Source organism: Cryptotermes secundus, unplaced genomic scaffold (assembly GCF_002891405.2).
Source record: "Cryptotermes secundus unplaced genomic scaffold, Csec_1.0 scaffold400, whole genome shotgun sequence".
In the NCBI taxonomy this organism is placed as follows: Eukaryota; Metazoa; Arthropoda; class Insecta; order Blattodea; family Kalotermitidae; genus Cryptotermes; species Cryptotermes secundus.
This window is the reverse complement of record NW_019723908.1, coordinates 59,056-74,051: the sequence shown is the minus strand read 5'-3', so window position 1 is coordinate 74,051 and position 14,996 is coordinate 59,056. Positions and strand designations below refer to the sequence as shown.

The 14,996-nt window shown below is 37.4% G+C and overlaps 1 protein-coding gene across 1 annotated transcript in view; it reads right to left on the bottom strand.

The window, feature by feature from the left end:
* The window catches only part of LOC111862083 (zinc finger protein 726), a 15,918-nt gene extending 4,465 nt beyond the window's left edge, over positions 1 to 11,453 (bottom strand). Inside the window, exons 1-3 of the mRNA XM_023847175.2 lie at positions 11,373 to 11,453; positions 9,007 to 9,147; positions 5,123 to 5,205 (exon numbers count right to left, since the gene is read on the bottom strand). Of these exons, the coding sequence (XP_023702943.1) occupies positions 5,123 to 5,205; positions 9,007 to 9,141 (218 nt within the window). The 5' untranslated portion in view covers positions 9,142 to 9,147; positions 11,373 to 11,453. The remainder of the gene's footprint in view (positions 1 to 5,122; positions 5,206 to 9,006; positions 9,148 to 11,372) is intronic.
* Between the last annotated feature and the right edge of the window lie 3,543 nt (positions 11,454 to 14,996).

Below are 14,996 nucleotides of genomic sequence, written 5' to 3'. Positions count from 1 at the left end.
TGTCTACTACTCTTTGGCCACGCAACTGTATTTAAATAGTGAAAAGAGGACAGCAATCCAAAATGGGCTGAATAAAGCTCATGAAGTGGCTGCTTTAGGCTTTCACTATGATACGAGCCACAGCTGAACATCTGTTCATAGGACCTGAACCAGCCTGTGGCATCTCTATAGGAGTCGCCAGAAAGGCAATCAGGGACTGGACAGATATGAATCACAAGAAATATTGCGGATCCTTAACTGAACTCAGGCAAGCAAAGGGACTCACACGAGGACCCTCTACTAAAAGAGTGAAGGAACTGTTCAAGTTAAACAGGAACCAGCTACGATGGGTGGTAGGATTACTTACAGGACACCGTCACCTCAAAGGACACCTTTTCAAACTGGGACTAAGTAACAGTACAACTTGTGAGAGGTGTCCAGAAGAAAATGAAACAGCCACACACATCCTGTGCAAATGTGAGGCCTTCGCTTATTTAAGATTACGTCACTTGGGTCAATATTTTATGGAACCAAGTGACTATTTTGATATCCCCATGTACAAAATCCTACACTTCATTCAAGGTGCTGGATTGCTGAGGGGATAACCAGAAGAGGAGGCACAACAGACNCAGAATATATGTCATTCATACCTGAGTTTTGTAAAAAAAACCTGAAGGAATGAGACCACTATGATGACTTAAGCATGCATGGTAAGATATTAAAATACATCTTAAAGCAATGGGATGCCAGGGTGTGGAGTGGATTCATCTGCCTCAGACAGGGACTAGATGCAGACTTGTGAATACAGCAATGAACCTTCAGTATCCATGAAATATTGGAGATTCCTTCAGTGGCTGGGACACTAAATTTCTCACATTTAGAATTATATTGTGACATGTAGACCCACTGCTTGGCAATGGATGAGTAGTGATAATGTGGGCATTCAGACACAAGTGAAACAGAGGAACAGTGTTTTCTAAGCAGTCCATGCCGAGATGTTCTAAGCAGGGCAGTTAAGGCAATCGGTCAGTTGTGAGACAGTCGCCAGCCGGTAAGAATGTGAGCACAGAAGCAGAGAACACTGTTGGGACCCATCACCAGGCAACGACTGGTGAAGACACAGCAGACTGAGAACACTTAGCACATGCTGTAGTGAACTGTAGAATGTGTGTGCATTAGCAATAGCACTACAGTTATTTGTAGTTACAATGTGAAAGTGTTCAATAAATCCAATTACCAATCCAAACTCCATCTATAGTCACTCATACACATGACAATATTTATTGAATTTTATCATCTTTATATGCTCATTACATATAGTTTTGAATGTTCACCCATTTAAGTAATATATTTTCTGGGGAAATTTTTGCATTTTAATTAATATATACAAGTCACATTTCTATGCCACTTCTTGTTTACTACAGGGTGTTTCAATGATGAACAGAAGTTTTAAAAAGATCTATACTTTTGGAAGTTTTGTTATCAACAAGTTTTATAAAGATGTATACTTTTGAAAGATATGTCACGACACAAACTTCAGTTCTGCTCCCAGCTTATAAATTTGCACAACAGCCATGCTGGCAATGCTGTTCACCAAGACGGCTTGAATCCAGTGGCATCACAACTTCATAAATATCACACAGTGTCTACAACATAGACGTCTGTAGCTGAATCCAGAATGATTGCACGGGTAGGCAGACAGATAGCCAGACATAAGCAGCTCAAGAACAGAGTTCCAATAATGGAACCTTTGAGCTCCTTCAGAGTTCTTATCATACAAAAAGCTGTGAACAGCTAAATTTTCACTCACATCTCAGAAGTCTGGATATACTTCATACAAAGAGCCATATACAATAATCCACTGAATATTTTATATGCAAAAGAATGGACATAAGCAAAATCTGATATTGCCCTTCAGGGTTCAACTATTACTGTTACATATAAATTAACGGACTTTATATGTTAGAATATAATGTTCTTATTCCGCAACAAACCATACATCAAAAATACATCCTCTTCACATTTACTAAAAGAAACAGACCTCTTTCTCCAGTTAATACTATGCACGTATATNAAGTTATTTGTTTATTTGTTTCCTCATTTAGTGTGAATTGTAAATTTTTGTTTTGTTCATTGAATTGTTTGAGTATGTGTTGTGGTGTTATTTTAGTTTGATTATAAATCATAATTATGTCATCTACGTATCTATTGTAGTAGACGATGTTTTTGTCTTCAAGTAGGTGTTTTATTTTACATTGTTCGAAGTGTTGTAGGAAGATTTCTGCCATTATGCCTGATAAAGGCGAACCCATGGCTATGCCTGATCTTGGCTTGTAGAATTTATCGTTATATTGGAAATAATTCTGGTCTAATATCGTTTTAAGTATAAGTATGATTTCATTTTTAGTGTTTCTTTCTGTGTGGTTTAGTATGAGTAGGTTTTTGGCTATGTTGAGTGTTTCATTTGTTGGAATGTTGACATATAGGTCTTTAATGTCTTCATTCATGTCTTCTTNTTACAGGACACCGTCACCTCAAAGGACACCTTTTCAAACTGGGACTAAGTAACAGTCCAACTTGTGAGAGGTGTCCAGAAGAAAATGAAACAGCCACACACATCCTGTGCAAATGTGAGGCCTTCGCTTATTTAAGATTACGTCACTTGGGTCAATATTTTATGGAACCCAGTGACTATTTCGATATCCCCATGTACAAAATCCTACACTTCATTCAAGGTGCTGGATTGCTGAGGGGATAACCAGAAGAGGAGGCACAACAGACCACTGTGGTCATGGTGCAAGGGCCAAGAAGACCCACCCCTTATACATTCGTTCATTCATGATACGAGCCAAGGTCACTGCTAGCACAAAAAGATGGTGACATACAGGAAAGCTCGGCTGCTTGTGGAAATAAGATCTAAAAGTTTGTGATGGTGGTATATTAACACAATTATTGAGTTTCTGGATGGAATCCATCGTCTCATTTTTATTTAAAACGTTTCAGTGTCCACACTTTACCCTCAGACAAAAAGCCTATTCAATTGTCACAAATTACAGAGCTGGTCCAGTGATGTGGACAAACTATTCTGATTAGGCCCAACTGAGCATGGGCTTTTTACCTGAGGACAGTGGTAATTGTCTTAAATAAAAACAGGCTGAAGACTAACATCCAAAATCAACAGCTGCTTCTGCAAAGGTATATAAAATACGGTATAGCCATAGAAGTGAATGACTATACCCATTATCACTTCTGTAAGATGAGGAAGATCACACAGATTATTAGATCAAGAAAGCATTTGGCAATCACAGTGGCAGTCACAGTCACAGTCACAGTCACAATTCAGAGACTATACTGTAAGCCAAAAACTGCAATCAAGATATATAAAGTTAGGTTATCAGCCATTATACACCTACAATAAGAATGTGTGTATGGTGAAGGAATAATACTTAACACATCAGATGTTATACCTACTCACAGGACTATATGATGGGTTTGGGGGAGGAGTTGTGTTGAAAAGGAAGTCATAAAATATTCACAAGACAATTGCTTTACTTGGTTACTTTATGATACTGTATCAACTACTAGAGCTATGTAGCATCAAATGTAATTGAAAATAACATTACAAACTGGATACAAGTAGTTTTAACCTACTTTATTGGACTGAGGAAAACCACAAACAATCTCAACCAGGAGGAAGAGAAGATGTTGTAATATGGGAAGGCTGCTGTGACTTAAACTGAGAAAACAGACCCACTTCAAATAACTTACAAGAAGGCAGTGAGTGCTCTTTCTACAGTGCTATCATCTGATCATAGCAAGATGGAAAGAACAAAGACATTCTCCAGTTTAAAGTACACATTTTCAAATTGTGGTCTTTCAGATACTGAACGACTTTCTGGTCTTGATGTACACCTTTTGCAGATATATGTCTATTATCAGATAAAATCTACTACTGGTAATATAATTACACTGCACACACTACACAGCACAGAGCCATACATTACCTTTTCTTTATTTTATTAAATATAAACCACATTAAAAATTAGTTCACCCTGAGGATGGACACTACAATGCATGTCAAAGTGTTTTAACAGCTTAATATATGACATGGCTTAACCCCAAGAGCCTAAGTTATAAAGAATGAAAAATGTTCGGTGAGTTCAGTATTTTATAATATGACCAAACTTTTGCATGATGTGTAATTTTTGTGAATATATCCTTTTGTGATGCCATATGGATAGTACCAGACTGATGTGGGCCAAAACTAAATATGATCACTATTACTGTATATTCACACTAAAAATATCCATCAAAAAAGTGTTCAGAAATTTCAAAGATAGCACATGCAGGTTATCAGATTCGGTCTCTCATTATGTACGAGTACTTTACGCAAAGATGAAAAGAAGAATTATCATCCTGCGATTGGTAGTTCAGATGTCTCAGTATATGCCCGGACATTAACAGATTGTACATTTACCTCAAGATCTAAAAACATGTTTTCTGGTACTCTAAGGTTCTATCAGATAGTTGTGTTTGAAACTAGATACCTGTTCGTTTCACTGACGAGGGCTAACTCGTGTATTTAACACAGAAATGTTCACAGCACCACATGGCTGCTTCAGACTTGCTCAATTAGTGTGGTTCCAGCCTTAGAGTATACACTGTTAAAGTTTACTGTGGCTCAGAGTTGGATGTACTGTTGTCACTTGGTATAAATCCCTAGGAGTATACATGACAATCCATACTTTGTCCATCACATAATAAGCTGCACCTGCCTGACATGGGAATAAACACTTTCAGTGTTTTCACATGACATGCAGTATTATCAAGGTTGATAATTATCTGTGTTAGGCTTTGAATCTAGAGTACATGTTTCCAAAAAAGCTGTCTTTCCATGGCTTCTGATCCCTATCTGTAGCCATGTTATTGTCTTAACCTCTCTCATCTACAGATTACACGGATGGGAAATGTACTCTTCTGTGAAACTGGAATTACCAAGACTTCCAAACAACACTGATATGTTAACCCAATATAAGATATGAGAAGTTATGCCTGAATATATGCTCTGATTCCTTTGAAACAGACTGAAGGAGTGTCAATCTGGATTAATGGGATTAAGGCCTAGTGCAGATTTTATACTCACTCTGCTCTTTCAAAATCACCATAATTCTGCTGTTCCTCTATACTGGGTTCATCTGCTGTCTCATCTTTATCTTCTTCAATATCCTGATGGGAAAATAAAAGGTAGTTAAGTTATGAAGAAGACAAATTTTATAATTTTCAATGTATGAAACTATTTATTTATATGAGTCATACATCAATCATTCAGGACAAGAATCAGAGAGAAACCACAGAAAATGCAGTGCAATAAAGCTTTTAATCACATGACTGATATTATGGTTGTGTTACTACTCCTGAATCACATGGGCCATTCCATGTCAAAACAACACAGCAGTTGACATGACCACTTCGATTTCAATGAAATTCTGTATGCCTACAGAGTCTGATGAATAAGTGAAAAATGTCAGGTTCTTCCTTCCTTCCCATGTCAGTTATTTTCAAAGTTACTGAATTTTGAAGTTTTAAAGTTCTCCTTAATTCTTCCCACAATCTGATCCAAATTAAGATCTCAAACTCATTCTTGAGCCATCTGAAAGCTCCTAGGTGGGGCTTTCACCTGATATGCCATATAATTTCAGGGTACATTAATATACTGACCATGACCTTTGACCTTAATTTATGAAAAATGTATTGATAGGCTCTCATAAATTTTTTTCCTCATGTTTTGTGCATTCCACACATTCTCTTTGAGGTTTAACCTTGTTTCTGGTGGCAGGAATACATTCTAGGCAACATCATTCTGAGTCTTGTGTTACTTGGAGTGACTAATACATAACCACTACTACACTGAGTACTCCCTCATATAATTTCAGACATCCTGTGGTACTTCAGTCTGGCTGTGGCATCTAATCTTAAGATCCACCACTCCCATGCTGGCATTGCAATCGCAAACAACCACAGGTTTCATTTCTTCTTCGTTTGCTTTACTTGCAGCCATACGCATTTTATCTGTTTGGTACATAAATATCACTGTCACTCTCTTCTTGTCTTGGTGCACAAGAACTGCCACATCTCACTGCAGGTGAAACATTGTTCCTGTTAGCATATAATTTCCAACATACTCTGTTGTTTTGCACTTCATGAACTCTGGTGAACTATAAAAATTGTCCATTCACGCAGTGTGTCCATGAGCAAGATGGTGTTATAACAGCTTTAATATAACTGCTGCAGTGTTGTTTGTTTCTGCAGTCACAGAGTTATTCATTAGTTCCATGCCTCATCCAGTGTAAATAAGAGAAGGCCAAACACAGCCAGAGCTATACTCACAGAATTCATATGCTTCAATGCCAAATTTGGCACCCCTGAGGGATATCTATCGTCCGAAAGACCAATGATATTTTTCAGAGTCAAGACTCCTCTATTGCTATGCTGTTCAGAAGATCCAGATATTATAACTTTTTATTTAGATGCTTAATGAATGGACAATTTCTGAAAATTCTGGAAAATCCATGAAATTCATTTTGCTTACTGTTATCAGAAAATGAATAAATCTGATTACTTATTACCTCTAGTCTTTCCAGACGTCTCAGGAAATAAGAGTGAGTAGTAGCTGGTTCTTTGAGCAGTATGATCTAAGTGCAGGCTTCTGTAAAATGCCCGTCAACATAAACACAGCCAAAACCATATACATTTTGTCCACAGAAACATCTTCCAGCTTCCTAATCCTACAGTGAAACGTGAAAGGGTTGACACTTTTCAGATTCTCACTGAGCATACCAGCTGGTTTCATCTACGAGTTGCATAAATGTATATCAAAAATGTTTTCAAATGCACTCACAACATACAGTTCAGCAGTGTTGAATGAGGGACCATACAAACCACAAACTGCATTTTGCCATACAAACTTATCTGACATCCCTCCCAATCCTTTGTTGATGTTTTCATGTTGTTCATCACTACCACTATTACACTATCACTATCAGTAATTACATGGGTTCCCTGAGTCACCAATTGTGTATCATCACACTCATAATAAATGCAGTCACCTCCAAAATTAAAAACTCGCCAATATTTTCATCACCTAAAAGTTCAGTCAAAACTTGTACTTGAAGAATGCCATCTTTTGGGATGTGGCACTGTGTAGATCTTGCATGAGCTGATGTTTCAGAGGAACATATTACGTCCATCTTCAGGGTAGAAGAATCCATCTAACCTGAAGATGGAGGTGATACGTTCTTCTGAAATGTCGCTTCACACAAAATCTACATGGCACCACATTCCAGAAAACGGCATTCTTCATAGTCAAAGCCAAGAAAACCTCAACTCTTACAAAACTTATACTTGTTCAAGCTCCCAGAGCGCACAACTCCTTGTTGCCATGACCACTATGAGGTTGAATGTTTATATTTAGAATGACATGCTCAGCTGCAGAAAATATAAAGTTATTGATTCATGAACAGAGAGTTTACTCATTTCACAACAGGATACTGCAAACCTCACCATACTTAAATTTTTTGTTCCTTATTTACAGACCACAGAAATTAAGCCCATAGCTGATCACAGGATATACCTTTAATTGCAGAAATAGTAATTAAATGTCACATGCAACATACACTGAACCACACAAGGAATAAGAAACTCTATTTTCACTTTGTTAAAACAGGCGCTGGAAATTGCCTCCATGTTCAAGGACACACAAATTAGCTCTGGGCAAAAAAGGAACTTGCAAGCATTTGAAGATGCTGGGCATATTCTTTATTTCGCTTGCAAACTGTGGAATTCAGTGCCATAATTCCTCTCTGGTATCAACTGCATTGGGACAGAACTTGGTCTTCAAACAACCCAAGAGGGGAAAAAAATGTGAGGATTCAAGTCAGGTGAGCATGCAGGCCAGGAAACTGCAGCTTCACATATGCGACCAATCCAGTATCTAGGATAATGATGCACTTCATGACTGTAATGCAATGGAGCACCATCATGTTGAAACCGCCTGTGAAGATGTGTACTGCAGGACATGCTTTCCAACAATCCATTTAATTCTGTTTTTGTAAAATGTAATGGCTTATCAGGCAGTTACCTAAAACTCCAGCCCATAGGTTCTCAGAAAACCATCACTGATGATGGTGAGATTTAACCACATGATTTTTATCTGACCACACACATATTTATTGCAGATGTTGTGATTCCAGTGCTAGTGTGGTACAATTTGTCTGTGAATAAAACCAGCAAAGGTTTTATTCATGGGCGGATTGTGTTTCAAAACTAGATTATCTCATAAACGAGTAGCTGCATGATACCTGGTACTGATGGTAGGCCATCTTTCAACAACTTCTAGGATCTGTGGTCTTCCATCTGTACATTATGTATGGAATGTAGACAGCCAACATCCCATCGCATTCCATAAAATTCTCTCTCTTGGAGCCGGAGGTCAACAGAACGGAAATTATTTGGCACTCTTTAATTAGGATATTTTTCTCTGCATTGTTTAACATCATATGTAGCATTTCCACAATATTCTTTAACACAAGATGCATGTGTGCTAATTTAATATATGAACAGGTGCTTTAAATGTTGGATTGGAATGCAATGAGCTTTGCCAAGCTTAGAATGCTTCAGACTGACTTGGAATGTACTATGTATTACTATCTGCCTACATTACAATGCTAAGCATTCAAAGTAAGACAAGTTTGGCATTAAATGGATCACTAAAAGAACAATGTAATATAAAAAAATGCCCACAGAAAGTCTGCTTTTGAGAAAGCAACAGCAGGAGCTGACATTTTCTAATAGTTGTAACTCTTTAAGGAAGGCCCTCATTGTACACATTCATACAAACTCTTTTTACTTATTCTGATGTCCAGAAAACATCCTGCAAGATATGATATGAAATACTGACACACCTTAACTAGTACAATAAATTTTGTTCTTCAAAACTGGATTAGGTGAAAAACGAGTAGTTTAACTCACCTTAATTTCACATTTCACTTCAGGGAAAACATATGAAACTTCTGACTCTTCATTGTCTGTACCAGGGGCCTCATCAGCCTGAGGGGACGAGGCATCTGACTCACTGCCTGATGTAGGCTCCATTTTAATGTCCATACTGTCCTGTTACATAAATGAAAAGCTTAAAAGTTTCCTCGTTATTTTAATTCAGCAAAATTTCATTGACTTCCCTATTCTACGATTGTGCAGAACTCACAATGAAGAAGTTGCTGGATGGTTCATAGTTTATTTAGGGAACTTTACTAATTGTGGAGGCTAATTGCTATCAAATGACTGGAGAGTGAGATTAGAAACAGCAAACAGTAAACAAATATACAAAAAGCAGTGGCCAAATTTAAGACACTATAACAGCCATTTGCCAAGAAAAGGACAAATGAAACCATGAAAAACTTCGGTGTGGACAGCTGGTGTTGCAACTGAAACTTTAAATACCCCCTCAACATGTTACAATTTGAGCTAATCTGCTCAGTATGAAGAAAGGTGACATCTACTTTTATCAAAACAAATTACATTTCAGTTCATTTTCAACTTCCATTAATTATAGCTAACAGACATTTCATATCTCTTATTAATTTAGATAATTTATCAATACCTTGCTGATTACTAGAAGCAGTCCATGTATGTAAGAACACCCAAAACAAGGTAGCTCAGCTGGTAATGTTTCTGACTTGTATTTCATGGAGTGTCTGGTCCAAATTTTGGTTACACACATATTATGCTGTAAGTTTTCATGGCTTTATTCAGTTCATCCAGGCAAATGGCAGGATAGAACCCTACAACAGGCTATGCCCACTTCCTTGTATTTTCTATCCAATTCAGTGTTCATTAATCATTCTACCATTTAACACCATATAATGACCCAGTGATAGTGCTCTTACACAAACCATAAATACAAGAACTTCTGAACTTCTGGTAAAAGTAAAAAGTAAAGTTATCCCTGTAACAGGCCGTGAATGCCCATAGGGTTGTGAGGCATTGAAGGTCCCACATTCCCTAGACAATTGGCTCAAAGATGGCGGTAAGGTTGTCAGCCTTATGTGCCGGCCGCGTTTTACTCCACAGGAAAATTATTTAATTAATTCCTGGTACTCATTTCTGTTAGAGGCTGAGTCGGCCCCAGGGCCATAGTGCAGCTGCAAGGATTAGGTCAACTAAAAAAAAGTCCAATGACCTCATTGGGACTTGAACCCACGACCTTCCAGCTTGTAGCATAGCTCCTCAACCAACTACAGATCTTAAAATTCCTTTTATAAAAACCACATTGTTTCTTTCAGGCACAGCATGTTAATTAAAAATGTTTTGTGTGTGTATGTATATAAATATACATAAAGGTCATTTTTATGTCTCAGATTCGAGACTCCCCCAACCTAGAAGACCAGGTCCTCATACTTATATCCCTCAGGAACAGGGAGGCCAAGTTATACCTCTAGGCACTGGGTTCCTACGACTCTCAGGGCTATGGTGGAGGTAATCAGCCCCACCTTCACATAGACAGTATTCTCTGAATGCTGCTTGTGTTGAACGTCTACATAATACATGAGATCCTACCAAGGAGAGAACACTAAGTGTAACACCCAAAAGAATACTGTTCTCTCCTAGACATCCATGTGTTTCAGAAATGACGTCTCCTCTTCGATGACAGGAGGGTTTGGCCTTGTGGAAGTAGGGCTGAATACCTCCATCATAGCCCTGTGTGTAACATGAGGTGACAAAAGGAGAACCCAGTGCCTGGGGGTATAACTGGGCCATGCTGTTCCTGGGGGATATAAATTTGGGGACCTGGCCCTCCAGATTGGGGAGAATCTGAAAAAATACAATGTGGTCATGACTCCCACAGGATTCAGACCTGAAAATTACTGGTCATAAGTCTCAAGAGGCTTGATGCCAGGACAAACTGACTGGCGGTAAACCACCAATCACAAAGTGACTCTGACTCTGACTTGCTTCATCTGCCACTGGAACAACTGCTTATTAATGAATGGCATATTTTACAGCAGTCCTAGAATTTCAATGAAGGAAGTGAACAGAGGCATTCCGAGGATCACAATACTCAGGATACAGAACTAGTCACTGTACAACAACATTTGAAAAATACCTAGAACACTACATGCCTACTACATATTTACACTACACATGAAGTAAATAAATAAATACTACAAACAATATAAACAAAAGATCTTAATATTATATACATACAATCTATACTTAAACACATTACGGATTAATAAAGAAACAATTAAAATAAACGTTACGTAAATATACAGGCCCACGATTAAACCTACAAATCTCGCAAATTATCAACGTTGAACAAGCTTCTTGCTACCTACTGTCACACCCAACAGAATATTGGTCGTCCATTTTGGTGAACAGCCAATGAAGTAAATGTCCCAGTATTTATTTAGACCAATTAAACACGAGTATCAACTTAAATATAAATGTTAAAATACTCCATATATATTACACACAGCCTAGAAGGATTTAGCAACTAACATTTACCTTCAAAATCACCCTAAAACCAAATTAACTATAAAGAACATTTCCTTTGGGCAAAAAAAAAAAAAAATTCTTACCTTACGTACGCAGGATCAACCGCTTACACATAAATGAAAACATCCATACTTATAGACTCATAAGGCTTCTTTAATCAATACAAAGAAAATGTATTTTTAAAATAACGAAACAAAGGGTTTTCCAAGAAATCCAACAATCCTCCTCAGGTCATTCAGGCACCATAATACACCTATCCATCTACTTGTGCCCTATGTCTACCACGGATTACTTAATAGTGCATTACACTCAACGAGGACAGCGTGCGTATAAATGTGGTACTAAATTCTGACAACGTAGCTGCCATCTATTCATGCTACTGAAACTATTACAAAATGGATACAGCCTCGACGGCCTCGACAATGTTTTCTATTGTTAAGAAAGATAATTAGTATTCTGCTAATGAAACCACTCACCCCTCGATTCGTAGCACGGCAGTGAATAGTAGTGAATAGTTTTTAGAAATATGTGTAAGTGAATTAATTTAATCAACATTGCGTCACTCACGTCCATTGGGTGTTAAGTTTTTCAGTAAAAAAGTAAAAAAAGTAAAGGTATCCCTGTAACAGGCTGTGGAGGCCCATAGGGTTATGAGATGTTGAGGTTCCCACATTTTCTAGACAATCGGCTCATAAATTTTTCAGTAGTTACTGTAAATAAATACAAACATTTCAACCATATAAATCCACCATCCCCGTTCTAATTGAAACTGACTGTTCCACATGATATCACACAGAGAGCCAAAATATTCATTAAATCAACTGAAGCTGTGTAATGAAAATATGTCTGTCATAACTTTGTTCACAATTTACACTTCGAAGTTACATAAAACATAGTTTTTCAGTTACTTTAATGTATTATAAATTATGTGCAGCAAGCAATAATACTCAGGTTTCCAGATAATATTTACATACATTCTAGGGCGGAAGTGATGTTAAAGAACCGGGTAGATGATCCAGGCTAGTAGAAAATCATGTGGGAATGATTAACACACTAAAAAGAAATAATTGCAGTATAGCCCTGTCAATTCATTTACACATGTGTTGATTTTGGGAACTATCTGTGCTGATCTTCATTTCCAGTCGTACATAGTTATCAAAATAAAAATGATAATTCTAATAAGCCAGAGAATTTTAATTCCTCAGACAAGAATACCAATGTCTCAGAGTAATCTGAGTAATCTGAAGTGGGTTGTCATTGAAGTAACGACACAGACAAAAACCCGACACATGAAATAATCACAACTGGAGTTCACGGAATCCACATCTAACCCATGAAGCCCCACTCTTTCCAGTGAAAGTTGGTGTTTAGTGTGCTTTATGTGCAAGAAGGATCGTTGGACCTGTGTTTTTTAATAAAAAAATTAATTTGTTCCTAAATATAAATATTTATAGTTATAATACAAGAATAAACAAGGATTTTCATGTTCAATTCTGCAGAACTACATTATTTAAAAAAAAAAAATTGGTAAATATGGGGATAGACTTGTATAGTAAGGTGACAAACAAAATAAAAAACTTGGTGGGTTTTTCAGCTTTTAAAAAAGACTTAAAATCCTTTTTATATGATAAAAGAATTTGTTAGTTTTAATAAAAAAGTGGATGGTGCAAGTATTTATGTTTGGATGTCATAGCCATTCATGAGCTGTATATATTAGTTTGTGTATTTTTTTAAATGTAGTATTTATATACTGTTTATGATTGTAACAAATGTTGGTAGTGTGCTTGTAACTTTGTAGATTTGTTTTGTTAACTTGTATTGCCGCACTACTTGTCCAAGTGTTACTATGTAGCAAAACGGATGAAAATATAATACAATACAACGAGTTTGTGGAAATTCTGACACAGGTATCCCTTTCTGCTCTCTCTCTGCTATTGTTTTCCACAGGGAATATTTTTACTTAGTTGATGAGTTCATGGCTATGCGTTTCACAGTAACTGGTACACTGCCGGCTGAGAGGCGCATGCGAATTTTGCCAATGAATCAGTATGCCTGATAATATTCAGAATGAAAGGAAGTTCCCACTTTTGTTTACAGATCACAGGAGGTGTTGAAAATGCTGTCCCTCTACATGTAGACATTACTCACACCAGTGGAAGAGGTTCTGATTTACTTTTTGAAGGTGTTGTACAGAAATATTTGCAATCTCCCTATCAATATTTTCTTTTAGTTCTTCTTCTGTTCGGGAGTTACTGTTGTACATTTTGTCCTTCAAAAACTACAGAAGAAAAAAACACAAAGGGTAAGATAAGGTGAATGTGCTGGCCAAATACCACTGCTGACAATTCTGTTCCCCGAGACATCGGACAAAGCCTGTATAGACATACATGCAGTAGCTGAGTCTTACTGAAACCAGCCATAGAGTCTTTCTTCTTCTGTTAATTCTGAGAAGAACTGTCTTAGAATGACCTGTATATATCTTTTGCAATTAATTTTTTCAATAAAAAACGCAGGTCCAACAACCCTTCTTGCACATAGGGCACACCAAACACCAACTTTCACTGGAAAGAGTGGGGCTTCATGGGTTAGGGTTAGATGTGGATTCTGTGAACTCCAGTAGTGATTATTTTGTGTATTTATGTATCCCTGCAAGGGAAACCACTCTTCATCAGTAAAGAATGTCAATTGCGGATCAATCTCAGATGACAGACTGCAGAAACCAACTTCAAAAGTTAACCCTTCTAACTAAATTGCGTGGCTGCAAGGCGTGGATTACTGTTGTTTTATAGGGTCTAATCTTGAACAACTGCGTTGCCACTCTTGCACTAGACACTGACATTCCGTTTTCTTGAGCTAGACGTTTCAGTGATTTTCTAGGAGTATGTTCAAGTATGCCTCTCATCTCATAGAACTTCTCAGTAAGCACCCAGTGCTCATGTTTTTTTCTTCTTGCATGTCAAGAGTCCCGTTGGTCTAAGTTTATTCACTAAATTATGACTTGTTTGTCTGCTGGGAACTCTTTCATCATGAAATTTATGTAGAAAATTTCGCCGACACTTTCCAGCAGATCCGTATTTCACACAGGTGTCATACAGAAATGCTCATTGCTCTAAAGTATATGGCACCATGACACACCGCACCGCTCACTAACTGCAACTGAGAACAAGAGGCTAATGGAGTCAATAACTGCTGACAACTTGTAGACAAACTCCCAAATATGAGCCGCGCTGCTCGTTGTGAAACATAATGCCATGAAGCGGTCTACAAGTTAATTACTTCCCTTCATTCCAAATGTTGCCTGATTCATCAACAAAATTCATATGCTCCTCACAGCAGGTGGTTCACCAGCCGCCGTGAGTATATATATATATATATATAGTATGTACATATATTTCTCAATTCATAGTTCAAATAATATTATTTTTAGTATAGAGGTTATATCAGTTGATAAGAAGTGACAGATG